This window comes from Vanacampus margaritifer, chromosome 13 (genome assembly GCF_051991255.1).
Source record: "Vanacampus margaritifer isolate UIUO_Vmar chromosome 13, RoL_Vmar_1.0, whole genome shotgun sequence".
Lineage (NCBI taxonomy): Eukaryota > Metazoa > Chordata > Actinopteri > Syngnathiformes > Syngnathidae > Vanacampus > Vanacampus margaritifer.
Window position 1 is genome coordinate 19,365,813 of NC_135444.1, and position 27,085 is coordinate 19,392,897.

The 27,085-nt window shown below is 40.6% G+C and overlaps 1 protein-coding gene across 1 annotated transcript in view; it reads left to right on the plus strand.

Moving 5' to 3' along the window:
* Positions 1-27,085, plus strand: part of LOC144062151 (sushi, von Willebrand factor type A, EGF and pentraxin domain-containing protein 1-like) — a 93,033-nt gene that overhangs the window by 65,379 nt on the left and 569 nt on the right. The window contains exons 26-41 of the mRNA XM_077583187.1: positions 6,871-6,976; positions 7,090-7,166; positions 7,935-8,132; positions 8,241-8,433; positions 16,720-16,955; positions 18,055-18,234; positions 18,559-18,726; positions 18,821-18,979; positions 19,693-19,881; positions 20,013-20,198; positions 21,984-22,089; positions 22,203-22,279; positions 23,710-23,901; positions 24,079-24,267; positions 25,244-25,429; positions 26,878-27,057. Of these exons, the coding sequence (XP_077439313.1) occupies positions 6,871-6,976; positions 7,090-7,166; positions 7,935-8,132; positions 8,241-8,433; positions 16,720-16,955; positions 18,055-18,234; positions 18,559-18,726; positions 18,821-18,979; positions 19,693-19,881; positions 20,013-20,198; positions 21,984-22,089; positions 22,203-22,279; positions 23,710-23,901; positions 24,079-24,267; positions 25,244-25,429; positions 26,878-27,057 (2,622 nt within the window). The remainder of the gene's footprint in view (positions 1-6,870; positions 6,977-7,089; positions 7,167-7,934; positions 8,133-8,240; positions 8,434-16,719; positions 16,956-18,054; positions 18,235-18,558; positions 18,727-18,820; positions 18,980-19,692; positions 19,882-20,012; positions 20,199-21,983; positions 22,090-22,202; positions 22,280-23,709; positions 23,902-24,078; positions 24,268-25,243; positions 25,430-26,877; positions 27,058-27,085) is intronic.

Genomic DNA, 27,085 nt, shown 5'->3' on the forward strand with positions numbered 1-27,085 from the left:
CTAGTTCATCTTTGCTTGAGGAACCATCTACAAACACTGCTTCTCCTTCTTGTAAGGGTGTGTCTAACAAATCTCTTCTTGGTTTGCAGATTTCCTCGGTGGCTTCTGTGCAACTGTGTGGTGTCCCATCTGTCTCCACTGGGAGGAGACTTGCAGGATTGAGAGTGCTGCATCTCTTGATGGTAAGATGGGGTTGGGACAACAGTACAGCTGTTAGGCCAAGATGTCTTGCTGGTGAGAGAAATGACATTTTTTGTTTGAGTCAAAAGAACATCTACTGAGTGTGTTACTAGTAGAGTGGTGGGATGGAACAACACCAATTCGGCGGATGCTTGGACAGCCATTGCTGCGGCACACACTGCTTGGACACACTGGGGCAGGGCTCTGGCGACAGCATCAAGTTTCTTTGAGTAGTAGGCCACTGGCCGCATTTGTGTACCATGTTGTTGGAGTAGGACGGATGTCATGAATCCGTCTTTGCAGTCCACTGTTTGGGTGAACAGTTTCTTGTAGTCGGGTAGGCCCAAGGGGCCTGTGCTTGTGATGGTCTGTTTTATCTGATTGAACTTCTCATTAGCTTCTTTCGTCCATGTGATGGGATCGGCCAGGGCGATGTCTTCTTGGTAAATTAAATCCACCAGTGGTTGCGTTATTTCGGCGAAGTCCAGAACCCATAGACGGCAAAAGTTCACTAGGCCTAGGAAGGCCATCATCTGTCTTTTGGTCTTTGGTTTGGGGGCATCAAGGATAGCTTGTTTCCGATCAGAGGTTAGTTTTCTTCCTTCTGCCGATATGATGTGACCTAAGAAAACTACTTCGGTCTGAGTCCACTGTAGTTTGGTCAGTGAGGCTTTGTTTCCTGTCTTTGCCAGGTGTTGACACAGTTTCACTGCTTCTTCTTGATTTTCTTCTTTGGTTGGACTGGCGATGAGAATGTCATCTACGTAAATCAAGATTTGAGTGGTTTCACTGTGTTCATGGAGGCTCAGACAGTTGTTGATTTCTTGAGAGAAAATGGTGGGGCTCTCTGCATAGCCTTGGGGTAGTCTCGTATAGGTGTACATCTTTTGATTAAAGGTGAAACCAAACCAATGACGGGCAGACTCGTGCAATGGGATGGAAAAGAAGGCGTTGCTTAGATCAATTACTGTGAACCATTTCTTGATGAAATTGACTGTACCGTCCACTAGTCCATCCAGGAATGTTGCCCGCAGTAATGTTTGGTATGTGCTTTGTGCCTCAGTGCTTTCTTCGATGCCACCATGTAGTTTCAGTACGTCTTGGAGGCGGTCCACATATTTTTGTGCGCTTTCTTCAGGTTCTTGGCGGCATTGGCGGACTTTAGTTAAATCAGGTGGTTTCTTGAACACTGCGATGGCTCTTTCTAAAAGAGTATTTAGGGCGTTGTCTAGTTCTTGGCCTGGTTGGTAGACCTGGCCTCTTCCGACTCGATGTCCTGCGGTCAGACGTAGGACGCTTAGTAATTCATTGCCATTGAGGTGATAGGATCCATGTAGTTCTCTAATTGCAGCTGCCCATTTTTCAACGTTATCTTCAATGGGAGGAACTGATGCGCATGCGGCTACTCTTTCTTCTTCAGTCCATGGGCGATAGAGCAGCAAGGTCTGTGGATGGGCGGGTTGGCCAGGGTTTGGCATTCCATAAGCTGGGTTGGCTACAGCTACCATGGGATATGCTGCCACCTGCTGGATGTCTGGGTATAATTTTGTTGTTGCAGCCAGGACGTCTGCTGTTGGTTTGTTTGATCTTGTACGGCTTCCAATAGGAGGGGAGGCTCCGTCCCCAAAACTCGTGGAGGTGGAGTTTGGGGAGGAGGTAGACGGGGTAGGCGGTTCCCGCTGTTGGTTGACGTTTACTTCCTCTTCTGGATCATTTTGCTGTTGCACTTCAGCTGGTGCATTTTTCTTTCTGTCTTTTCCTTTTTTCTTTTCTCACTTTCCAAAATGCTTTCTGCCCTCATTTTACACTGTTTTATCCACACTTCAACAGCACGTAGTTGTGCTTCCAATTTTTCTACATTCTTTCCCTTTTTAATCTTCTTTGCTCTTTTCTCCACTAAACTTTTCTTAACTTCCTCTTTGTTCCGGACATCTCTCAAAGACGGGTTAAAATCATACTTGGTCACCCAGGATTCCAGATACTTGCACGCATTAGCGTCAAAGCTTGCAATAAACTTAACATCCTGGTGTTGTTCTATTTCTTTTCTCAATGACCGGCCCATTGTTTCTACTCCGGAGCGGGCAGCAGTTACTCCCTTTCCTTATCACACACACACACACACACACACACACACACACACACACACACACACACACACACACACACACACACACACACACACACACACACACACACACACACACAAACACACACACACACACACACACACACTCTTTTCTGTGGTGCACCATTTTCTAATTTAAAACCATAGGCGATTATTTTTAATCGCAGTCAGTTCTGTTCTGACCTGATAAATCTTAGTTATATTGAACACAGATATTTTGGTAAACAATGAGTGGGGAGGTGTAAATTATTACGTATTTACAACAACGTTTAATTTCCTCTACCCGGGCACCCGAAAACTACACTTTTATTTAACAAGTTAAAAACTAGTCAATAAAAGTATTATGGATCTCATCTAATAAAACCGTGATCCCTTTGATGCCCGGATCATATATACCATGGGTTTTTCTATCTTCACGGGCCAACGCCCAAGCGCTTTGCTTTTACTCCCCACTTTTCTATTTTATGTTACTTCTACAGTATATTTAGTGTTCCTTTTTCAAACTTTTGTGTAAATCGTGATAATTAAACAGCATAATACCTGTTAGTCCTCGGTGCCGGTCTGGTTCGCAGGACCCGGTGTCCGGGCGAACGGCCGGGGCCGGAGCGGGGAGACCCGTCCCGCAAGGGGAGACGCTGTCGACAGATTCTCGGTGTCCTCGGTTCGGCGGCGGTCGTCCGTCCAGATGCAGGTCCCGGGTTTCGGCACCAGTTAAATGTTGGGTCTGATATTACAGATCCCCTTAGTTACCGACCGTGCACAAAGGAAAAACGAGGCAGAGGCTGTGCTTTGTTTCAATGCAACCGCGGCTGGGGAGAGAAGGGGAGACGTGAGACGTTAACTCACGCTCGGCTCCGTCCGACTCCCTCTCCTCCCCCGGCCACAAGTCGCTTTTATTACAGTTAAGTTTCAGTTTCGTTTCATATAAACATGGTTAAGTTTCTGTTTTCATATGTCATGGAAAAACACAGAACAGTTTGAGCAAGTTGAGCCGCGCCTTAGGCGCCGCCTCTAAACGACAGTTGATAATATAAAAACATAAAAATATATACAGGATATTCTTTAAAATACACATAATGTTAAGACTACTGTTTTAAGCAACTTCACACATGCACACATTATTATATCAACATTACACGTGTAATTGAGTCTTAAAACTCACTTAAATATGACGCTTTAAGTTCCATAAGTAAATGACTGGAGCTGCCTGTGTTAGCTACAATGAGCTAACTTCCTGCGGTGTGTCTGCAAAAAATGTCCGTGAAAAACATGGACATCATCCTACTTCCAGCAGCGCCTTGAGGAAGACATTTCCAGGTGGACCTATTTTTAAAATCGACTTATCCGATGAATTGGTCGACTTTGTCACAGAAGTGACATATTATCTGAAACTAGCAGCCCCAGAAAAGATTTGAATGGATGCTACAAGAGCAGCAGTTGAAACTTTCTCAATGGAAGAATGGAAACGTAAAGGGTCACGAGCTAAACTTCTGTGCCGCCAACACAGATCAGCACTGTATTTGAACGCTCCGCAAGTGAGATATCTAAAATGCTGATCTACTTTTCTCTTAATAAATAAATAAAGAAATAAATACCTCATTAAAAAAAAAAAGGTTTTATAAGCGGTTCGGAAAATGGATAGGTGAAGGGCAATAATAACACACACACAAATTTAGCCTCAGACGTGTCATTTAAGGTGATCTGATCTGTTTCCTGTGTGTGCGCATATGTTTGCGTATTGGTGATTGTGTGGCTCTCATTACGTCCTCTTCTCTTCCTTTCCTGGGACTGTTAGATTGGAAACAACGGAGGACTTGTGTAAATATATTGTGCAATCACTATTTTGCAATATAATCCATTCCAGTCTAATCTTTCAACGTACTGATGTCCTACAGTCTACATTTTTAAATGTGTTCGGTCGGCGGTTGAGAGTGAAGAAAACAAAATGAACACAATAACCCAAAGCTGTGTCCTATTATTGTGGATGCATTCGTTGACCTTTGGGAAATGTCAAGGTAAGACCAAAACTAGCATCTAATAAGATTAGAAATTGATGATGTAATGGTAATGAGTTACTTTTGTTCTCTTTGTGAACGTCTTCAGTTGTTCTGTTTGTTAAAGCTTTGAGAAGTTGTGCTTTTAGCAAATCATCGTTTTATTTGCTCAATGTCCCTACCACTGCAGTGATTAAATGCAAAGTGTTGGAGCCAGACAATAGGGGAACCAGATACGAACCTGCTTCCAAATTGTCGTTTTTGCCTGGTGCCAGTCTGACTGTCGCATGTGGAGACGGTTACTGGATTTCAACTCCCCAGCAGACCTCAGCAGTATCAACATGCAAAGATGACGGACAATGGACCATTTCACCAATATGCCAAGGTAAAGTACATTTTCATGCTGGTGTCCTAACAAATGATACATTTGAATTAAAAAACAAGTCATCATAATGATGATGATGATGTAGAATAATTTTTGCCACTGGTGCAAGCAACTTTTTTTTCTTTGCTGATAAAAGCAAGTTAGGTGCACCCAAATTTTCCGCTGCATTGCATTCAACAATGCAGTTTTCTATACCTTTCGTACATTTTACACTTTTTAAAAAACATATTTAAAACTCTTAGTGCTCTGAAATACTACGGACAACTGAGACAGACACACTACACACTCGCACCCATCGACGGGAACGCGCAACCGAGGGGCACAAGGGCGGAAGCGCAAGCAGCGGCCCACACGTCGCAAACGGCAACCGGAAACAGCGCCGGAAGTCCCGCCTCCTCTGAAGCATGCAGTGTTGCCTCGTTTTCCGCTGGGGTTAGGTTCCAAAAAAATTCCTGCGATAAATGAAATCCGCAAAGTAGTTAGCGTTGTTTTACATTTATTATAAATGTTTTCCCCTCACCACTTTTCTCATCGAGGCATTTACATTTTCTCACATTTCTCTCTTGTTTAAACATTCTCAATGTTCAAATCTTTAGAAATTTTATAAAATAGGTACATTACTGTTAAAAAAAAAACCATGCAAAATTGCACACAAAACATGTGCGATATAGCGAGGCCGCGAACCGAGTTATAGCGAGGGGACACTGTAACCCCATTGGGAGTGTGATTCACTCACATACACCTTTCAAGATTATGACTGCAATTTATCAAACAGTTTCTCATATTTTCCCAGCTGTGTTTTTGTTAAACCATGTTTGTTTGTTTGACTCTAGCACGGACCATTTGTCTCCTTTTTTATTTATCATGATTATTGGCCTCGATTTGCTCATCATTGTCACAATTTTGTCACCGAGCTCTTCAAACAGATACTTTGATTTTGGCTTGTATTTTGCCTTGATATGCTTTGTTGGCTGTGGCAGATTGAGTATAGCATGGCTGTTTGGGGAATAAATGAAAGTGGTATTACTACTTCCTGAATCTACTGTAAATAAAGATGCACCAGTGCAATGACCGTCTATATTTCTCCCAATTCTTGTAGCACCATTGCAATGTGGGCAGCCACCGTACCTTGCTGGCGGGGACACCACATCGTCCTCTCAATTCAGTTACCAACATAATGAGAGGGTTGAGTACAATTGCCAGGCATACTATGTAATGGAAGGGCAAAACTACAAGACCTGCAAGAACGGGGAATGGGTTGGAGAGCTGAAATGCCTCAGTAAGTCTCAGACTCACACAAGGTCAACACGTTCATGCAAATGAATAAATCAAGCTCAATTGATAAATGAACTTGTATGATGACTATATTGTCATGAAAATGGTTGGCAAGGACATGTGTCTTGTCCAGGTAAGGAATACTAAGATTTAGTTTGTTTTGACTCCATGTGGGAATGTTGAAAAGGCTTTCTTAAAAAATCTTCTGAATTGAACAGCAATAATGAGAGTTTCAGCATTGCATAAAACAGTTTCCCATGTGGAGGAAACCCATTCAATGGACACAGGTCAGTTTTTTTTAATCAGCTATTCATTTGACTCGTTCCAGAACACCAATGTAAACAACTTGACAATTCTTGTGTAAATAGAATTTGTTCTCATTCCGGGATTGCTTAGTACACAAGTCCATTTTACGATGGACTTAGCACTCTTTCAGGCATGGATCCAGGATTTTTTTTGCTCTGCTTGGGAAAAAAAAAGGGGGGCTCGACCGATAGAGGGACTGAGAAAATCATTTATAAATACTGGTATATTTTGGAATACCAAATAAAATGCTGGAAGTTCTTAACTAGGTCTACAGGATTCCTGATGGCTATGGACTGAAAGTGAATTAATCATCAGATAATGTTGTTTGTTTTATGTGCAGATTTTCATAGTTGAATCGGTATAGTTCCTCAAATCCGTCTCAAAGTGTGGCATTTGTGAGTCAATAGGAATATTATACCATGTTTCTTTCCTTCTGCCCATGAAAATCTAATTATCTGTTGCTAAATTGTTGCTTGTGGATCTTGTTTTGCTCTTTCTTGAGATGTTGGTCAGCCTTTCAGTACGCATTTGGTGCAAAGACAGTCAGGATATTGATTACGATTGTGCCACAGTTGCCGTGGGTAAACTGTTGTTCTTCATTGCAGTGAAACCATGTCCACTTCCTGAAGACACTCCAAATGGCAATTATCGAATTAAAGAGGGTGACGACCTTGTTTCCGGGGCAATTATTAAATACTCTTGTAACCCGGGGTAGGTGGATGAAGACAAATTCCTAAAAACATATTTAATAATTTTGCATGAAGATATTTTTAGGACGATTAATATTATCGTTAACACTCTCCTCTCCTCTCAACTCTTTTTAGCTATCAAATGGTGAGTAAGATTGATACCAGGACGTGTTTGGGGAACAAATGGTCCGGCCACGTGCCAACATGTGAACGTAAGTTTTAGTAATTTAGCATCAGCTTGCTTTCGCTGATGATAAGTACAGTACAGGGCAACAGTTTGGACACACTTCCCTAATGAATGCATTTGCTTTATTCTCATGAGTGGTTACTTTGTAGATTCTCACTGAAGGCATCAAAACTATGTATGAACTCATGTGGAGTTATGTACTTAACAAGAAAAAAGGTGGAATAACTGAAAACATGTTTTATATTATAGATTCATCAAAATAGCCATTCTTTGCTCTGGTTACTTTTTTGCATACTCTTGGCATTCTTACCTTTGGGAACTCCTTAAAGACTGTTGGAAAACCCTTTCAGGTGACTGCCTTTTGAAGCTCATCGAGAGAATGCCAAGAAATGTGCAAAAAAAAACTGCGGAAAAAAACACCAAAAAAAAACAGCAATGGTGTTAAATGTTGGTGCCTTCTTGTGCCGTGATGGCGTACTCTCTCGATTTGCTCATTGCCAAAATTCTGTCACCGAGCTTGACAGTTACTTTAATTTTGTATTTTGCCTTGATATTATTTGTTAGCTGTGAAGCTATTGTAAATCCCCATGCCGAAAGAAAAGAGAGAAAAAAAAGTGAGTTGAGTGAAAAGTGTATTGTTTTCGTGCAATTCCATTATGGAATAATGAGGGGAATATTGGGTATAGAATGACTGGCGAGGGAAAAATGATAGTGGTATTACTACTTTCTGAATCTACTGTAAATAAAGATGCACCAGTACACTGACCATCTATAGTTCTCCCAATTCTTCTAGGGGTCCCAATTCTTCTAGGGGGTTTGCCATGTGGGCAGCCACCGTACCTTGATGGCGGGGACACCACATCATCCTCCCAATTCAGTTACCAACATAATGAGAGGGTGGAGTACATTTGCAAGCAATACTATGTAATGGAAGGGCGAAACTACAAGACCTGCGAGAACGGGGAATGGGTTGGACAGCTGAAATGCCTCAGTAAGTCTCAGATTCACTCAAGGTCAACACGTTCATGCAAATGAATAAATTAAGCTCAAATGATAAATGAACTTGTATGATGACTATGAATGATACCTTTTCTTGCAGAGCCCTGCACCGTGAATAAAGAACTCATGAGCAGACACAACATTCAATTCAAACACTCGCGTGACAATAAGATATACTTTGAACATGATGATACCATCGAGTTCAGGTGTGTGTTGCGAACAAGACACGACGGCATACTGGGTATGCGACAGAAGTGCATCGATGGAGAAATAGAACTGCCCACCTGCGAGTAGCTGTTTTTTTGGGGGGGTGTCGAGACGGATGAATGTCATAAAATTGAGTCAATAATCATCATCCATTGTCTGCAGTATGTCGGTGCCTTTTCTGCTTATTTCTAATAAAAGGTTATTCGTCTGTTGCATCCACAAGCTAACATGCTACGGACACAGAGCGCTCAGATACATGTAAGGTCTCATACGCATTTACCAAATCCTTCTTTGGGAAAAGGCCTTTCCCAAATTGTTCTCACAAATTCAGATGCAGAAAATTGTCTAAACTGTATTCCCCAAAAATAAAAATTTAAATCACTGTAGCTATTGTGAAAAATCGAGGAAGTTGAGCTATGTTCCATGGTTGCTTTGCTCCATTCCGCCACAAAAAAAAAGCAATGCTTGACTTTTATTACATTTTTAGCACCGTTTTAATATTCTTTGTACCAGAAAAATACCATTTAGGGTCAATGTGGGTCAAGGGCAGCGGTGGGAGGACTAGGTATAAGAAAAAAAAAAGGGAAAAAAAGCAATATTTACGTAATTTTGCTTGGGGAAATAAAAGTATACATCACAAATCACAAACACAAAAATATGCTACAGAAGTAAATGTAACAAAAGTTTTTTTATTTCAAAATAATTTGCTCCCGTGAGGACTTTGGAGTTATATTATTGAACTTGACCTTACCTTAACACAGGACGGGGTTTCTGTGATGTTGCTGGGACGTAGAAGTTTCCATTGATTGATGCATCCATCTTGTGTTTTGTCACATTTCTTTCTGCATCCATCTTGTGTTTGCGAACGGTGAGGTGGTAAATAGTTCTGACCCTATCCAAAACCTTAGGATGTTTCATAACCTCCTAGAAAAGGACAAAAGAAAGGTTTGTACACAACTTCAAAATTTAGAACATCATTGTTTTTTTTAAGAAGACCAGACCTCGGCACGGCATTTGTCTTGCAGGAACAGAGCCAGAAGAAAGCAGGCTTTGGTGAATATGCCGCCAACTTTGTCTGCTACTTTATCTCCTGCTTTCTCTCTCTGTATCTCAGGATCGGGTCTACCAAAGTCTCCACTGAGTTTTCCACAATACACGACCTCCATGGTTTTGTGGTACTGTTGAAGACAGAATGCATAGTAACAGGCGATGAGACATTTTGATTTTCCGTGCTGCACCTGGCAGTAATGAAGATGGTTAGCCTGAGATTTGACATTAAATTGCATAATTTTTTTTAAATTTGCATAAAAAAGTCAAACAATCAAAGTTCACATCGTAATCCACACAGATTTTTTTCCTTTTTTCCTCACTAAAAATGAAATAAAAGGCTCTTGACTTTAAGTGCATATTAATTTGATTGTATTTTGAATTTAAGAAATACGCAGATAAGAAATGTTGCAAATCAGTAATTATGCAGCTTGCCATGGCTGATATTGACTGTGTGAGTGACTAATATTACTGTGGATGATCAGTTCAACCAACGGTGTAAAATTAGAGCTGTCACTATAAAATCTTTTAAAATCGATTATCCTATTGATTCCTCCATCAAATAATCAACCCCTCGCCACCATCCCCTGAAATTTGAGCTTTAAAAAAAACTAACAAATATTTTTTCTTTCTTTCTTCTTTTGTGTTAATCCTTAAAGTTGAACGCGAGTTGAATTGAGTGAATATTATCTTTTGAGCAGGAGCATTATTAAACACCAAAGATTAGCCTATGCTAAACCTTGAGCATTAGCATTAGCGTGCTAGTGTTTACCATTTAAGGTAGACAAACATTAACCATCTTTTAGTTCACAAACATGCCTTAGGCGCCGCCTCTAAACGACAGTTGATAATATAAAAACATAAAAATATATACAGGATATTCTTTAAAATACACATAATGTTAAGACTACTGTTTTAAGCAACTTCACATTCCCTCCTGTTGTGGATTTAAAAGGACATCAGTAAATACTAAAACAATTAAGTTTTCTCAGTATTACTTCATTAATAGATTCACAACATTTGAACCATTCTCAGGAAATGGCGAAAACCCTTAACTTAAAGGGAAAAAATTCCATAACTCCCCCACCGCACGGTGACGAGAACCTCTTGGTCTGAGAATGGAACTGAATTTGAAGTTAGGAAAACACAATAAGATGAGGGTCACACTTTTGTGTCGGTCTCCACAGTGTCAACATAATCCTCTATGCGTAGTAAGTTATATTGATACATCTGGGCCACGAACATACGGGCGACTAACCTCTTAGACATTGGGACAATACAGCAGGAACAAATAACACATAATAAGATAAACATTATAATGATCACAAGGAAGGGGCCCAAAATTTTAAGGAGAACCTGGGACCAGGAGCCAGAGAATAACCAGTCTAACCAGCCAGGGGTAACCTGGTCTTCACGTGCCATGGTATCCCTAAGGTTCTTCTTCTTTTTGACAAGAATCAGGGGGTAATCCCTTATCTGAGTTTGGTGACCTTTTTGCAGTGACTCTGGTGGATCCACGTCTCTCTCTCAGCGATTTTGAGAGCGGTGGGTGTGGTCAGGAGAACAACGAATGGGCCGTCCCAGCGTGGGCTCGACCATGTTTTCCTTTTTATCACCTTCACCAACACCAGGTCACCCGGGGTCACCGTCTCCTGTGCAGGGGGAAGAGAGGTAGAGGGCAGATCATTTGCTCTTGACACAGTCCGTTCTTTAAACAAGTCACATAACCATTTAGTCAGTGGATCTGCCTCTCCTGTTTTGTCTGACCATGGCTGATTTTCCCATAAGGGGAGCACAAAGGGTCTGCCTGTTACTGCCTCAAAGGGCGTGATCCCTTGTGGGTTTGGCGTTATTCTCATGTAAGTTTTTACTAGAGATAAACACTCAGGCCATGGTTTTTTGGTTTCTTCCATGGTCTTTTTGAGTCTTAGTTTAATAGTACCGTTGGTCCGTTCAACTAAGCCTGCGCTCTGTGGATGGTATGTGGTGGTGTATGGGTGTTTACAAATAGCTTTAGCTACTGTGAGGGCGTTTGGATGTTTTGAAGGAACAAGTTCAACCCATTTAGTTAGTGAGTCTACTAACACTAAACAGTACTTGTGCTGACCACTTCTGTGTAGTTCAATAAAGTCCATGTGTAAAACTTCAAATGGGTAGGAGCCCACTGGGCATTTCCCTCTCTGTGGTCTTAAGTTTCCCTGAGCATTGTGACGACAACACACCATACATGACCTACAAAAAGTTTTAAAATAGGTTTGTAAGCCCTGTGGTATTGTCATTGTCTGTTCTACCATAGATATCATCCCTCCTGTTGAGACATGGGACTTCCCATGACTCAATGTGGCTACTGCGTGGAACAGACTGCGGGGGATGACTGGTCGGTCTTCTTTGTGGTAGAGGCCTTCTGGGGTGAGTTCAATGTTCATCATTTTCCATAGTGTTTTTTCTTTGTCTGGAGCGTTGTTTTGCATGTCAATTAGTACTTGTTTTGGAATGTTGTTGTGTTGTTGTGTTTCTTTGTGGTTGGCGAGCATGACGATCTTTGTTTTGACTTGGCCTGCTTGTTTGGCTGCCAAATCTGCTTTAGCATTTCCTACAGAAACGGCGTCTTTTGCTAAGGTGTGAGCTTTGCATTTGCATACTGCTATTTTGGAGGGTAGCAGTACAGCGGCCAAAAGGTCAGTGAGTAATTTGGCGTGTTGAACAGGTTTTCCTGTTGATGTTTTCATTCCTCGTCGAGCCCACATGGCGGCAAAGATGTGCAATGTCGAGTGGGCATATTGGCTGTCGGTCCAAATTGTTACTGCTTTGTCTTTGAACAATTTACATGCTTCTGTTAGCGCGATGAGTTCTGCTGCTTGTGCTGACAGATTTCCTATTAATCATCCGCTCTTCAGTGTCTTTTGTTGTGTGACCACAGCATAGCCTGTGTTGGTGTTGCCTAGTTCATCTTTGCTTGAGGAACCATCTACAAACACTGCTTCTCCTTCTTGTAAGGGTGTGTCTAACAAATCTCTTCTTGGTTTGCAGATTTCCTCGGTGGCTTCTGTGCAACTGTGTGGTGTCCCATCTGTCTCCACTGGGAGGAGACTTGCAGGATTGAGAGTGCTGCATCTCTTGATGGTAAGATGGGGTTGGGACAACAGTACAGCTGTTAGGCCAAGATGTCTTGCTGGTGAGAGAAATGACATTTTTTGTTTGAGTCAAAAGAACATCTACTGAGTGTGTTACTAGTAGAGTGGTGGGATGGAACAACACCAATTGGGCGGATGCTTGGACAGCCATTGCTGCGGCACACACTGCTTGGACACACTGGGGCAGGGCTCTGGCGACAGCATCAAGTTTCTTTGAGTAGTAGGCCACTGGCCGCATTTGTGTACCATGTTGTTGGAGTAGGACGGATGTCATGAATCCGTCTTTGCAGTCCACTGTTTGGGTGAACAGTTTCTTGTAGTCGGGTAGGCCCAAGGGGCCTGTGCTTGTGATGGTCTGTTTTATCTGATTGAACTTCTCATTAGCTTCTTTCGTCCATGTGATGGGATCGGCCAGGGCGATGTCTTCTTGGTAAATTAAATCCACCAGTGGTTGCGTTATTTCGGCGAAGTCCAGAACCCATAGACGGCAAAAGTTCACTAGGCCTAGGAAGGCCATCATCTGTCTTTTGGTCTTTGGTTTGGGGGCATCAAGGATAGCTTGTTTCCGATCAGAGGTTAGTTTTCTTCCTTCTGCCGATATGATGTGACCTAAGAAAACTACTTCGGTCTGAGTCCACTGTAGTTTGGTCAGTGAGGCTTTGTTTCCTGTCTTTGCCAGGTGTTGACACAGTTTCACTGCTTCTTCTTGATTTTCTTCTTTGGTTGGACTGGCGATGAGAATGTCATCTACGTAAATCAAGATTTGAGTGGTTTCACTGTGTTCATGGAGGCTCAGACAGTTGTTGATTTCTTGAGAGAAAATGGTGGGGCTCTCTGCATAGCCTTGGGGTAGTCTCGTATAGGTGTACTTCTTTTGATTAAAGGTGAAACCAAACCAATGACGGGCAGACTCGTGCAATGGGATGGAAAAGAAGGCGTTGCTTAGATCAATTACTGTGAACCATTTCTTGATGAAATTGACTGTACCGTCCACTAGTCCATCCAGGAATGTTGCCCGCAGTAATGTTTGGTATGTGCTTTGTGCCTCAGTGCTTTCTTCGATGCCACCATGTAGTTTCAGTACGTCTTGGAGGCGGTCCACATATTTTTGTGCGCTTTCTTCAGGTTCTTGGCGGCATTGGCGGACTTTAGTTAAATCAGGTGGTTTCTTGAACACTGCGATGGCTCTTTCTAAAAGAGTATTTAGGGCGTTGTCTAGTTCTTGGCCTGGTTGGTAGACCTGGCCTCTTCCGACTCGATGTCCTGCGGTCAGACGTAGGACGCTTAGTAATTCATTGCCATTGAGGTGATAGGATCCATGTAGTTCTCTAATTGCAGCTGCCCATTTTTCAACGTTATCTTCAATGGGAGGAACTGATGCGCATGCGGCTACTTTTTCTTCTTCAGTCCATGGGCGATAGAGCAGCAAGGTCTGTGGATGGGCGGGTTGGCCAGGGTTTGGCATTCCATAAGCTGGGTTGGCTACAGCTACCATGGGATATGCTGCCACCTGCTGGATGTCTGGGTATAATTTTGTTGTTGCAGCCAGGACGTCTGCTGTTGGTTTGTTTGATCTTGTACGGCTTCCAATAGGAGGGGAGGCTCCGTCCCCAAAACTCATGGAGGTGGAGTTTGGGGAGGAGGTAGACGGGGTAGGCGGTTCCCGCTGTTGGTTGACGTTTACTTCCTCTTCTGGATCATTTTGCTGTTGCACTTCAGCTGGTGCATTTTTCTTTCTGTCTTTTCCTTTTTTCTTTTCTCACTTTCCAAAATGCTTTCTGCCCTCATTTTACACTGTTTTATCCACACTTCAACAGCACGTAGTTGTGCTTCCAATTTTTCTACATTCTTTCCCTTTTTAATCTTCTTTGCTCTTTTCTCCACTAAACTTTTCTTAACTTCCTCTTTGTTCCTGACATCTCTCAAAGACGGGTTAAAATCATACTTGGTCACCCAGGATTCCAGATACTTGCACGCATTAGCGTCAAAGCTTGCAATAAACTTAACATCCTGGTGTTGTTCTATTTCTTTTCTCAATGACTGGCCCATTGTTTCTACTCCGGAGCGGGCAGCAGTTACTCCCTTTCCTTATCACACACACACACACACACACACACACACACACACACACACACATACACACACACACACACTCTTTTCTGTGGTGCACCATTTTCTAATTTAAAACCATAGGCGATTATTTTTAATCGCAGTCAGTTCTGTTCTGACCTGATAAATCTTAGTTATATTGAACACAGATATTTTGGTAAACAATGAGTGGGGAGGTGTAAATTATTACGTATTTACGGCAACGTTTAATTTCCTCTACCCGGGCACCTGAAAACTACACTTTTATTTAACAAGTTAAAAACTAGTCAATAAAAGTATTATGGATCTCATCTAATAAAACCGTGATCCCTTTGATGCCCGGATCATATATACCATGGGTTTTTCTATCTTCACGGGCCAACGCCCAAGCGCTTTGCTTTTACTCCCCACTTTTCTATTTTATGTTACTTCTACAGTATATTTAGTGTTCCTTTTTCAAACTTTTGTGTAAATCGTGATAATTAAACAGCATAATACCTGTTAGTCCTCGGTGCCGGTCTGGTTCGCAGGACCCGGTGTCCGGGCGAACGGCCGGGGCCGGAGCGGGGAGACCCGTCCCGCAAGGGGAGACGCTGTCGACAGATTCTCGGTGTCCTCGGTTCGGCGGCGGTCGTCCGTCCAGATGCAGGTCCCGGGTTTCGGCACCAGTTAAATGTTGGGTCTGATATTACAGATCCCCTTAGTTACCGACCGTGCACAAAGGAAAAACGAGGCAGAGGCTGTGCTTTGTTTCAATGCAACCGCGGCTGGGGAGAGAAGGGGAGACGTGAGACGTTAACTCACGCTCGGCTCCGTCCGACTCCCTCTCCTCCCCCGGCCACAAGTCGCTTTTATTACAGTTAAGTTTCAGTTTCGTTTCATATAAACATGGTTAAGTTTCTGTTTTCATATGTCATGGAAAAACACAGAACAGTTTGAGCAAGTTGAGCCGCGCCTTAGGCGCCGCCTCTAAACGACAGTTGATAATATAAAAACATAAAAATATATACAGGATATTCTTTAAAATACACATAATGTTAAGACTACTGTTTTAAGCAACTTCACACATGCACACATTATTATATCAACATTACACGTGTAATTGAGTCTTAAAACTCACTTAAATATGACGCTTTAAGTTCCATAAGTAAATGACTGGAGCTGCCTGTGTTAGCTACAATGAGCTAACTTCCTGCGGTGTGTCTGCAAAAAATGTCCGTGAAAAACATGGACATCATCCTACTTCCAGCAGCGCCTTGAGGAAGACATTTCCAGGTGGACCTATTTTTAAAATCGACTTATCCGATGAATTGGTCGACTTTGTCACAGAAGTGACATATTATCTGAAACTAGCAGCCCCAGAAAAGATTTGAATGGATGCTACAAGAGCAGCAGTTGAAACTTTCTTCAATGGAAGAATGGAAACGTAAAGGGTCACGAGCTAAACTTCTGTGCCGCCAACACAGATCAGCACTGTATTTGAACGCTCCGCAAGTGAGATATCTAAAATGCTGATCTACTTTTCTCTTAATAAATAAATAAAGAAATAAATACCTCATTAAAAAAAAAAGGTTTTATAAGCGGTTCGGAAAATGGATAGGTGAAGGGCAATAATAACACACACACAAATTTAGCCTCAGACGTGTCATTTAAGGTGATCTGATCTGTTTCCTGTGTGTGCGCATATGTTTGCGTATTGGTGATTGTGTGGCTCTCATTACGTCCTCTTCTCTTCCTTTCCTGGGACTGTTAGATTGGAAACAACGGAGGACTTGTGTAAATATATTGTGCAATCACTATTTTGCAATATAATCCATTCCACAGTCTAATCTTTCAACGTACTGATGTCCTACAGTCTACATTTTTAAATGTGTTCGGTCGGCGGTTGAGAGTGAAGAAAACAAAATGAACACAATAACCCAAAGCTGTGTCCTATTATTGTGGATGCATTCGTTGACCTTTGGGAAATGTCAAGGTAAGACCAAAACTAGCATCTAATAAGATTAGAAATTGATGATGTAATGGTAATGAGTTACTTTTGTTCTCTTTGTGAACGTCTTCAGTTGTTCTGTTTGTTAAAGCTTTGAGAAGTTGTGCTTTTAGCAAATCATCGTTTTATTTGCTCAATGTCCCTACCACTGCAGTGATTAAATGCAAAGTGTTGGAGCCAGACAATAGGGGAACCAGATACGAACCTGCTTCCAAATTGTCGTTTTTGCCTGGTGCCAGTCTGACTGTCGCATGTGGAGACGGTTACTGGATTTCAACTCCCGAGCAGACCTCAGCAGTATCAACATGCAAAGATGACGGACAATGGACCATTTCACCAATATGCCAAGGTAAAGTACATTTTCATGCTGGTGTCCTAACAAATGATACATTTGAATTAAAAAACAAGTCATCATAATGATGATGATGATGTAGAATAATTTTTGCCACTGGTGCAAGCAACTTTTTTTTCTTTGCTAATAAAAGCAAGTTAGGTGCACCCAAATTTTCCGCTGCATTGCATTCAACAATGCAGTTTTCTATACCTTTCGTACATTTTACACTTTTTAAAAAACATATTTAAAACTCTTAGTGCTCTGAAATACTACGGACAACTGAGACAGACACACTACACACTCGCACCCATCGACGGGAACGCGCAACCGAGGGGCACAAGGGCGGAAGCGCAAGCAGCGGCCCACACGTCGCAAACGGCAACCGGAAACAGCGCCGGAAGTCCCGCCTCCTCTGAAGCATGCAGTGTTGCCTCGTTTTCCGCTGGGGTTAGGTTCCAAAAAAATTCCTGCGATAAATGAAATCCGCAAAGTAGTTAGCGTTGTTTTACATTTATTATAAATGTTTTCCCCTCACCACTTTTCTCATCGAGGCATTTACATTTTCTCACATTTCTCTCTTGTTTAAACATTCTCAATGTTCAAATCTTTAGAAATTTTATAAAATAGGTACATTACTGTTAAAAAAAAAAACATGCAAAATTGCACACAAAACATGTGCGATATAGCGAGGCCGCGAACCGAGTTATAGCGAGGGGACACTGTAACCCCATTGGGAGTGTGATTCACTCACATACACCTTTCAAGATTATGACTGCAATTTATCAAACAGTTTCTCATATTTTCCCAGCTGTGTTTTTGTTAAACCATGTTTGTTTGTTTGACTCTAGCACGGACCATTTGTCTCCTTTTTTATTTATCATGATTATTGGCCTCGATTTGCTCATCATTGTCACAATTTTGTCACCGAGCTCTTCAAACAGATACTTTGATTTTGGCTTGTATTTTGCCTTGATATGCTTTGTTGGCTGTGGCAGATTGAGTATAGCATGGCTGTTTGGGGAATAAATGAAAGTGGTATTACTACTTCCTGAATCTACTGTAAATAAAGATGCACCAGTGCAATGACCGTCTATATTTCTCCCAATTCTTGTAGCACCATTGCAATGTGGGCAGCCACCGTACCTTGCTGGCGGGGACACCACATCGTCCTCTCAATTCAGTTACCAACATAATGAGAGGGTTGAGTACAATTGCCAGGCATACTATGTAATGGAAGGGCAAAACTACAAGACCTGCAAGAACGGGGAATGGGTTGGAGAGCTGAAATGCCTCAGTAAGTCTCAGACTCACACAAGGTCAACACGTTCATGCAAATGAATAAATCAAGCTCAATTGATAAATGAACTTGTATGATGACTATATTGTCATGAAAATGGTTGGCAAGGACATGTGTCTTGTCCAGGTAAGGAATACTAAGATTTAGTTTGTTTTGACTCCATGTGGGAATGTTGAAAAGGCTTTCTTAAAAAATCTTCTGAATTGAACAGCAATAATGAGAGTTTCAGCATTGCATAAAACAGTTTCCCATGTTGAGGAAACCCATTCAATGGACACAGGTCAGTTTTTTTTAATCAGCTATTCATTTGACTCGTTCCAGAACACCAATGTAAACAACTTGACCTCAGCAATGCGGAGATTATCAGCAATAAAAAGGACTATTACAGCAAAGATGAACATGTCCAATACACATGTTCAAATGATCCTGAGAGAAAATTCACTGCCACCTGTGATTTGAATGGCTGGACCGGCATTCTGAACTGTTCAGGTAAAAAAAAAAACATGCTCATGAAGGTTAAAAATGTGCTCGGACTGCCTTGGATTTTGATCAGATGGGATTCTTCTTTTCGTGGCTACAACAGAGTGTCTGCAACCGGAGGTGCTTCATGGCTTTGTTGTGGGTCCCTTACATGACACAGTCTACTATACGTGCAATCAAGGTTTTAAACTTGCCTCTAAAGGCTGGTGGGGTGTAGCGCAATGCATCGATGGACAGTGGTTTGGACTGCAAGAATGTGTGGGTAAGGGTTAACACCACTCAGTGTTAAGCACCTTTACAAACTTGAACCATAACTCATTTGCTCCCACAAACGTAAAATTACATTCTATTGTAAATATTACCATGGTCCCAAAGACATATTTACATATTTTTAAAAATGTTTTTTTATGCTAGACCATACAGAAGGCTTTGATGCAACCTCTGAACTGAAGAGGGATGCTTGAAGAATGGTAGTTATTACAAAAACGGCCAGCAGGTGGTAGCAGAGTATAATACATCAAAAACGGCCAGCAGGTGGCAGCAGAGTATAAGAGATCAACCAGGGCCATGTTGCAAAAAGCTTTCCCCACTGTTTTAAACAGATTTGTGAATAATGATGAAACTTAGCTATATTCTAATTCTAATTGCTGCAAAACGAAAACAGATTTTATTTTCCTAATGAAAGAAGAGACTAATCTTTCCGTGTTTTTATCGCAATAGAACAGGATATCCTGTGGGCCTTGCAAAATCAGTCAAAATCCTGTAGAACAGCCGGCAGCGAAGGGGGTTGCTTCAGTGAAAATGGCTGGGAGTGAATGAGTTAATGACAATAGTGTAAAAGAAAATTGAGAATTAAATTTTTGTATCTGATCCTACCCTAATCTTACCCACATGCATGCCATCATTATGCAGCTTGATTTTTACATTTGGTCGCTGTTTTCGTCAATCTAACATTTAAATGTGTTTCTATTGCAGCAAACGATAATTGTGTGGAAATGCCTGTGATTGCTCATGCCACTATCAAACACCAAATTAAGATAAATGGACAAGAAGATAGCCTCCAGATTATGTGCAAGGAGGGATACCAACCTCAGATTGACCGCTTAATGTGTGTGAAAGGAAAATGGGATTCCAATGGATTAGCCTTTGACTCAATCTGCACTTGTGAGTACAAACAAGTCATTTTTTAAGTAGTAAGTAGTAGTAGTTAGTAAAAGTGAACCTACAGCATATTAAAAAAAAAGTTCAATGTTTTTGCTGAAATTTCACAATATAATTGCCTATATGTCCTGCAGTTGTTGCTGGAACCTGCAATCCCCCTACCAAAATTGAGAATGCCGTCATTTCGACTCCATTTGAGAGACAATACTTGCCTGACTCTAAATTAACTTTCAAGTGCCGCGAGCAATATATGATGGAAGGAAAAGACACAAGCACATGTGAAAATGGCCAATGGGACATAGAGGACATCAAGTGTATACGTAAGTGAAAGATGAGCATGAAATCAAAAAAAGAGATCATCCATAACTAATTGGTAGGCACTTTTTAGGGTTTCCATTGTCCGAAGACTTGAAGTACAAAGTAAACACCAATCACTGGTTAATAAACACAGGGATGTGATTTTTCCGCTAATTCGCGGAATTCCGCTTTTTTTTTATCTCCCCCCCAAAAAAAAAAAAATTCAGATTTTATTTTTTATTTTTTTTTTAGTAGTTCATTGTGTATGCACATGACTCCGACAGATAACATCTTCTGCTATAACAAAGACATTTGTGGTATGCTCTAATATGAGTTACTTTTCATTTGGTCATGATACAATTATTTGTTCATGAAATTTGAACTCTTCAACATTATTTATGTGTTAACTCACATTAGTTAGATATGATGATATTCTCAGTGATAGTTTTTAAAAGCAAAGGCAGTCCAATGTTTTTGAATGTGACTGATTTTGAGTTGACTAAAACTGCCATTTTATATGGGATAGTTTAATATACATTGAAAATTTATGCTGTTGTTTTGTCTATTTCTTTGTCATGTGAGTGCATTGAAAGTACTTAAAAACACGGAAAACCCATGAGCTACGGGGGGCTACGCCCCCCTTGTCCCCCCCTGGACCTAGCTGGGTGCCAGCGGCCCCCAGACCCCCGGCTAAATTTTCAGATAATTTCACTTTGGTCAAATCACATCCCTGTAAACAGTAATCAGGGAAAATGCTTTTGTAACTTTATTGCAAAATTTAAATGAATCAGATTAGTCGATTAAATAATCGGTTGATTAATCGATTGTAAAAATATTCGATAGTGAAAGCAATAATTGTAACTAAGTACAGCGTGTGGAGGTGACACTGTGGGTGACAGTGGCTGATTTAGAAACATCCCTTTATTTTAGATAGCTGACAATACTTGAAGATAACCAACATTAACGTTAGCAAAATGATCATGAACATGAACTAAGATTCAGCTAGCATGTAGTAGAGTAGCCTTTCTTCATGATTAATAAAATCTCAGTAATAAATGATAACCATAAATCAAACCTGGCTTTATATATATATTTTTTCTTCTCTTTCTTTTTTTCCCTTTTTTTCCCTCTCCGAGAAAAAAATAAATACCTGGCTTTATAAAATGAAGCCTAAAACAAAAACACGTTATGCTGTAATATTAAGTGACATCAATTTAGGTACAGGTTGTCCCTGAAGTTTACCCACGAAATTCTTGTGTAAATAGAATTTGTTCTCATTCCGGGATTGCTTAGTACACAAGTCCATTTTACGATGGACTTAGCACTCTTTCAGGCATGGATCCAGGATTTTTTTTGCTCTGCTTGGGAAAAAAAAAGGGGGGCTCGACCGATAGAGGGACTGAGATAATCATTTATAAATACTGGTATATTTTGGAATACCAAATAAAATGCTGGAAGTTCTTAACTAGGTCTACAGGATTCCTGATGGCTATGGACTGAAAGTGAATTAATCATCAGATAATGTTGTTTGTTTTATGTGCAGATTTTCATAGTTGAATCGGTATAGTTCCTCAAATCCGTCTCAAAGTGTGGCATTTGTGAGTCAATAGGAATATTATACCATGTTTCTTTCCTTCTGCCCATGAAAATCTAATTATCTGTTGCTAAATTGTTGCTTGTGGATCTTGTTTTGCTCTTTCTTGAGATGTTGGTCAGCCTTTCAGTACGCATTTGGTGCAAAGACAGTCAGGATATTGATTACGATTGTGCCACAGTTGCCGTGGGTAAACTGTTGTTCTTCATTGCAGTGAAACCATGTCAACTTCCTGAAGACACTCCAAATGGCAATTATCAAATTAAAGAGGGTGACGACCTTGTTTTCGGGGCAATTATTAAATACTCTTGTAACCCGGGGTAGGTGGATGAAGACAAATTCCTAAAAACATATTTAGTAATTTTGCATGAAGATATTTTTAGGACGATTAATATTATCGTTAACACTCTCCTCTCCTCTCAACTCTTATTAGCTATCAAATGGTGAGTAAGATTGATACCAGGACGTGTTTGGGGAACAAATGGTCCGGCCACGTGCCAACATGTGAACGTAAGTTTTAGTAATTTAGCATCAGCTTGCTTTCGCTGATGATAAGTACAGTACAGGGCAACAGTTTGGACACGCTTCCCTAATGAATGCATTTGCTTTATTCTCATGAGTGGTTACTTTGTAGATTCTCACTGAAGGCATCAAAACTATGTATGAACTCATGTGGAGTTATGTACTTAACAAGAAAAAAGGTGGAATAACTGAAAACATGTTTTATATTATAGATTCATCAAAATAGCCATTCTTTGCTCTGGTTACTTTTTTGCATACTCTTGGCATTCTTACCTTTGGGAACTCCTTAAAGACTGTTGGAAAACCCTTTCAGGTGACTGCCTTTTGAAGCTCATCGAGAGAATGCCAAGAAATGTGCAAAAAAAAAAGTCATCAGCGAAAAGGGTGGCTATTTATTTATATATATTTTTTCACCTTTTTTGTTAAGTACATAACACCAAATGTGTTCGTTAGTTGTCATAGTTGTCGTCATAGTTTTGATGCCTTCAGTGAGAATCTACAATGTAAATAGTAGGGGTGGAAATCTTTGACTGTCTCACGATTCAATTCCGATTTTTGGGCCTGCGATTTGATTCAGAATCGATTATTTTATTTTATTTTTTTCAAAATGATTTAATTGACAATGATTTCTGCTTCAATTTATAGATGTGCAAAGAATTGTCAGGATCTACTCCAGTCTGACTCGCTGACTAGCTAATTAGCGCGCTACTCGCGGCACTTTTATCACTCAAAAGAACGGCTATTCATACAAAACGCTTCAGGAATGTACACAGAGAAGCATCTTAAAAATACTCATCGGCATATGCTCTTCCTACACTGCAAAAAAACAACTTTTATTGGAATAACTTGATTGTGACTTTTTCCTTCTACTCTCTAACGTAGACTTAACAGTGTATCAGAACCACAAAGCCCCTAAGTGGCCAAATTGTGTACAACATGATCAGCGCTCCAAATAAAGGCGCGCACAAACAAGGGCAAGACAGAATAAAATTATTTAAATAAAATTGATTTTGGGACATTTAAAATTGATTCTTATTCAATTCTTATGAGAATCGTTTTTTTAAAGACACCAGTAGTAAATAATCATGAAAATAAAGCAAATGTATTTGAATGAGAAGGTGTGTACAAACTTTTGGCCTGTACTGTACTATGCATGATTAGAGAAAACCTATTTTTGAAGCAAAATGTATTGAATTTATGGAATCTACGAATGTCATAAGAAGCCGAGATATTCAGATTTTTTTTTTTAAAGCACTTTAGTGTTACAAGTTAAAATTACACATAGGCAACCAAAACAACATAATTTCCAGCAGACAATAAACAATGACATCAAAGTCAAAGATATCTTGTATGTTAAAAATCAGGCACAATTTTGTCTGCCCTTTTGTTGAGCTGGCTAACTTGTTATGTCTGTACAGCTAAGAGATGTCCCCAACCGCCTGAACAGGACGGGATCACAATCGAAGGTTTAAAAGACAATGAAGAGGGCGTCCTTCCTCAAAACTTCATCACATTCAGCTGCAACGATCCTGGGAAGCAACTGATTGGCAGGTCAACAGTAGTATGCGGTCAAGATGGACTTTGGGAGAAGTCGTTCCCATATTGTGAAGGTAACCGTCACACAATATATGTTTATATGGTACAAGTTTATGCATAATTGATTGTGAATGTAACAATCACTCACCAACCGCAACATCAAGCTCATACAATTGATTTTTTATGAACGCTAAGTATGCTGAACCTCTGTATTCATTTCGATAATATTGCTCATCTTTTTTCCCCCCCAGACATTTCTTGTAAAGTTGAAGCGCTTGACCCTCACCTTAGCGTCGACAACGTGCCACCGCGGAATCAAGCAGTACGGATTGGACACAAAATAAGATTCCGCTGCAGTGATGAATATGCTTTGGTTGGATTTGAAGAAAATGAATGTTTGCCAAATGGGCAGTGGCACAAACGTTTCCCAACTTGCACAAGTAAGATCCTATTCCCATATTCAAGAATGCAAAAACCTATCAAATTTTAAGTAACGACACAATGGATCCTTCAAGGTCAGGAAGCGTGGAACTGCCAACGTGAGGTAAAAAAAAATTTCACTGGAGAGTACGTTAGAACGTATTTGCGAGTACTTTGGAGAGTAGTACGGTCCAACATACTCGCAAACACGTTTTAACATACTCACAAGTACGTTCGAACGTACTTGCGAGTACGTTCGAACGTACTTGCGAGTACGTTCGAACGTACTTGTAGGCTAGTTGCTACAAACATAGCATTAGTACTGTCACTATCGAATATTTTTAGAATCGATTAATCTATCCATTATTCAATTGATTAACCAACTACTGTTATTATTACTACTTTTACTACTATTACTGTTTACTAACCAGTGATTGGTGTTTCTTTCGTACTTCGTATTCATACAGTCATTAAAAAAAGGGGGATTGATGTTGTACTATGTTACCAGTTCGGTCATTGTTTTCCAAAGTAAAAACAGATGTTTGTAAATGTCGTATTTAGGTTTAACACAGAATATAATCAGTCTTCTTTCATGAAGGATTACAGAAATCAGTGAACAATTACTGCTGGTATGCTGAAATCAGAGCATATTTTCCCATAAGGGTATTAATTGCGCATGTGCGAGTTCGGTTATTAAATCTTGACTTCCTGCCATAATCTGGAAGCCCAACGAGGTTGAATTGAGGCCAGTGCATGAGCGCACTTGCCAAAGCAAAAATCGGGTCCCCATTGTCTACATTGTCATAATTATATTATCAGATTTTGTGCCCCATAATTGATACAGAAATGTGTACAGTTTACTGAACAAACACCCACGAAATCTTTGTTGAAATTTAAACTGTATGGATAATTCACTTCAGTCTTGTATTTGACTACTACTGTACAGTACTATGTCTGATGTCTGATTTACATTTTTTTTTCTTCTCCTGAGAATAGAACTATGCCAGCTCACACATATACCTGCTACTATACGCTTGGACACTTATCTACAAGGCACACAAGCAAGACAAGGACAAAAGTTGACGTTTTCTTGCCACACGCGTAATCAGGTGCTTCAAGGCAAGGCAGAGGTTGAATGTCTTCCAAATGGGCAGTGGAGCGATCCTTTTCCAACTTGTGCAGGTAATATTGCCTTTTTCAATAGCCACGGAATTAACACAAACCAAACTTTTGACATTTGTGCTGTACTCAATGCTTAGGGGTTTCAGATTTTGGTGTACAATTATAGTCTGAGAGAAAAAAAAAATGATTTTTTTTCGGTTATGCATATTGACATAAAAAGAAATCACATCAGCATTCTTTCAAAATGTTTATTTAGTAATTTACTAAGCCCTCGTATGGAAAATGCCCAATATTTGGCTTTTTGTTTTTTATTAATATTAATATCAAATATAAAGCATATGAAGAAGAAAAAAAATCACTGAAAGAGGTGAAATTGCACCCAATTTTCCAAAACATGTTGAAATTCAAAAAGGCACCGTCCAAAAATTCTCAAATTATTATTGTCATTATTATGTGGAAACAATTTTTTATAGTGCACATAAGTGAAAATGTCCAAATATTGGCCCATTGACTCCCATTATGAATAAAAAATAATAATTTTTTTGATGCACTGTACACCTGATGTGTTATAATGCATTTTCTGCAATTACCCAATATATCACTGGGGCATCAACTAAACATAGACATTTTTTTTGGGGGGGGGGGGCTTTATAGTCATAAAAGCCTTAATACACCAGATGGCGCTAGACAGCTAATTATCCTTTTTGGTTGAGCTGACTGAAGTGCTTCCTATGTCCCCATTCTTATACCAAAACAAGAAAGCACGGTTGGGATCGAGAGCTCAGGCCTGTGAGCGTGTGTGGACGCAGTAACAGTGTGTGCGCACGTGCGCGAATATTCCAATTTGAACGTGTGTGTGTGCGTGCGTGTGTGAATTGGAAAAAGACCAGGCAAACTGTCAGTGCAAGATATGAAGTGTAAAATGACAATATTTTTTTTTGCCCCCGACACCGCCACCCCTAACCCAAAAATGGTGGCAAATCCAGGTCCAGAAAGTAAAAACCCTGACAGTTTGGCTTTAGGCCCTGCTAGCTATTAGCTAGCTCCGTAGCAGGTAAACGAGCACCATGGCAGCTAGCTGTGGCAGGGTTTTTACTTTCTGGACCTCACCTCTGTCCCACAGCGGAAAAAAACACCAAAATAAACAGCAATGGTGTTAAATGTTGGTGCCTTCTTGTGCCGTGATGGCGTACTCTCTGGATTTGCTCATTGCCAAAATTCTGTCACCGAGCTTGACAGTTACTTTCATTTTGTATTTTGCCTTGATATTATTTGTTAGCTGTGAAGCTATTGTAAATCACCATGCCGAAAGAAAAGAGAGAAAAAAAAGTGAGTTGAGTGAAAAGTGTATTGTTTTCGTGCAATTCCATTATGGAGTAATGAGGGGAATATTGGGTATAGAATGACTGGCGAGGGAAAAATGATAGTGGTATTACTACTTTCTGAATCTACTGTAAATAAAGATGCACCAGTACACTGACCATCTATAGTTCTCCCAATTCTTCTAGGGGGTTTGCGATGTGGGCAGCCACCGTACCTTGATGGCGGGGACACCACATCGTCCTCCCAATTCAGTTACCAACATAATGAGAGGGTGGAGTACATTTGCAAGCAATACTATGTAATGGAAGGGCGAAACTACAAGACCTGCGAGAACGGGGAATGGGTTGGACAGCTGAAATGCCTCAGTAAGTCTCAAATTCACTCAAGGTCAAC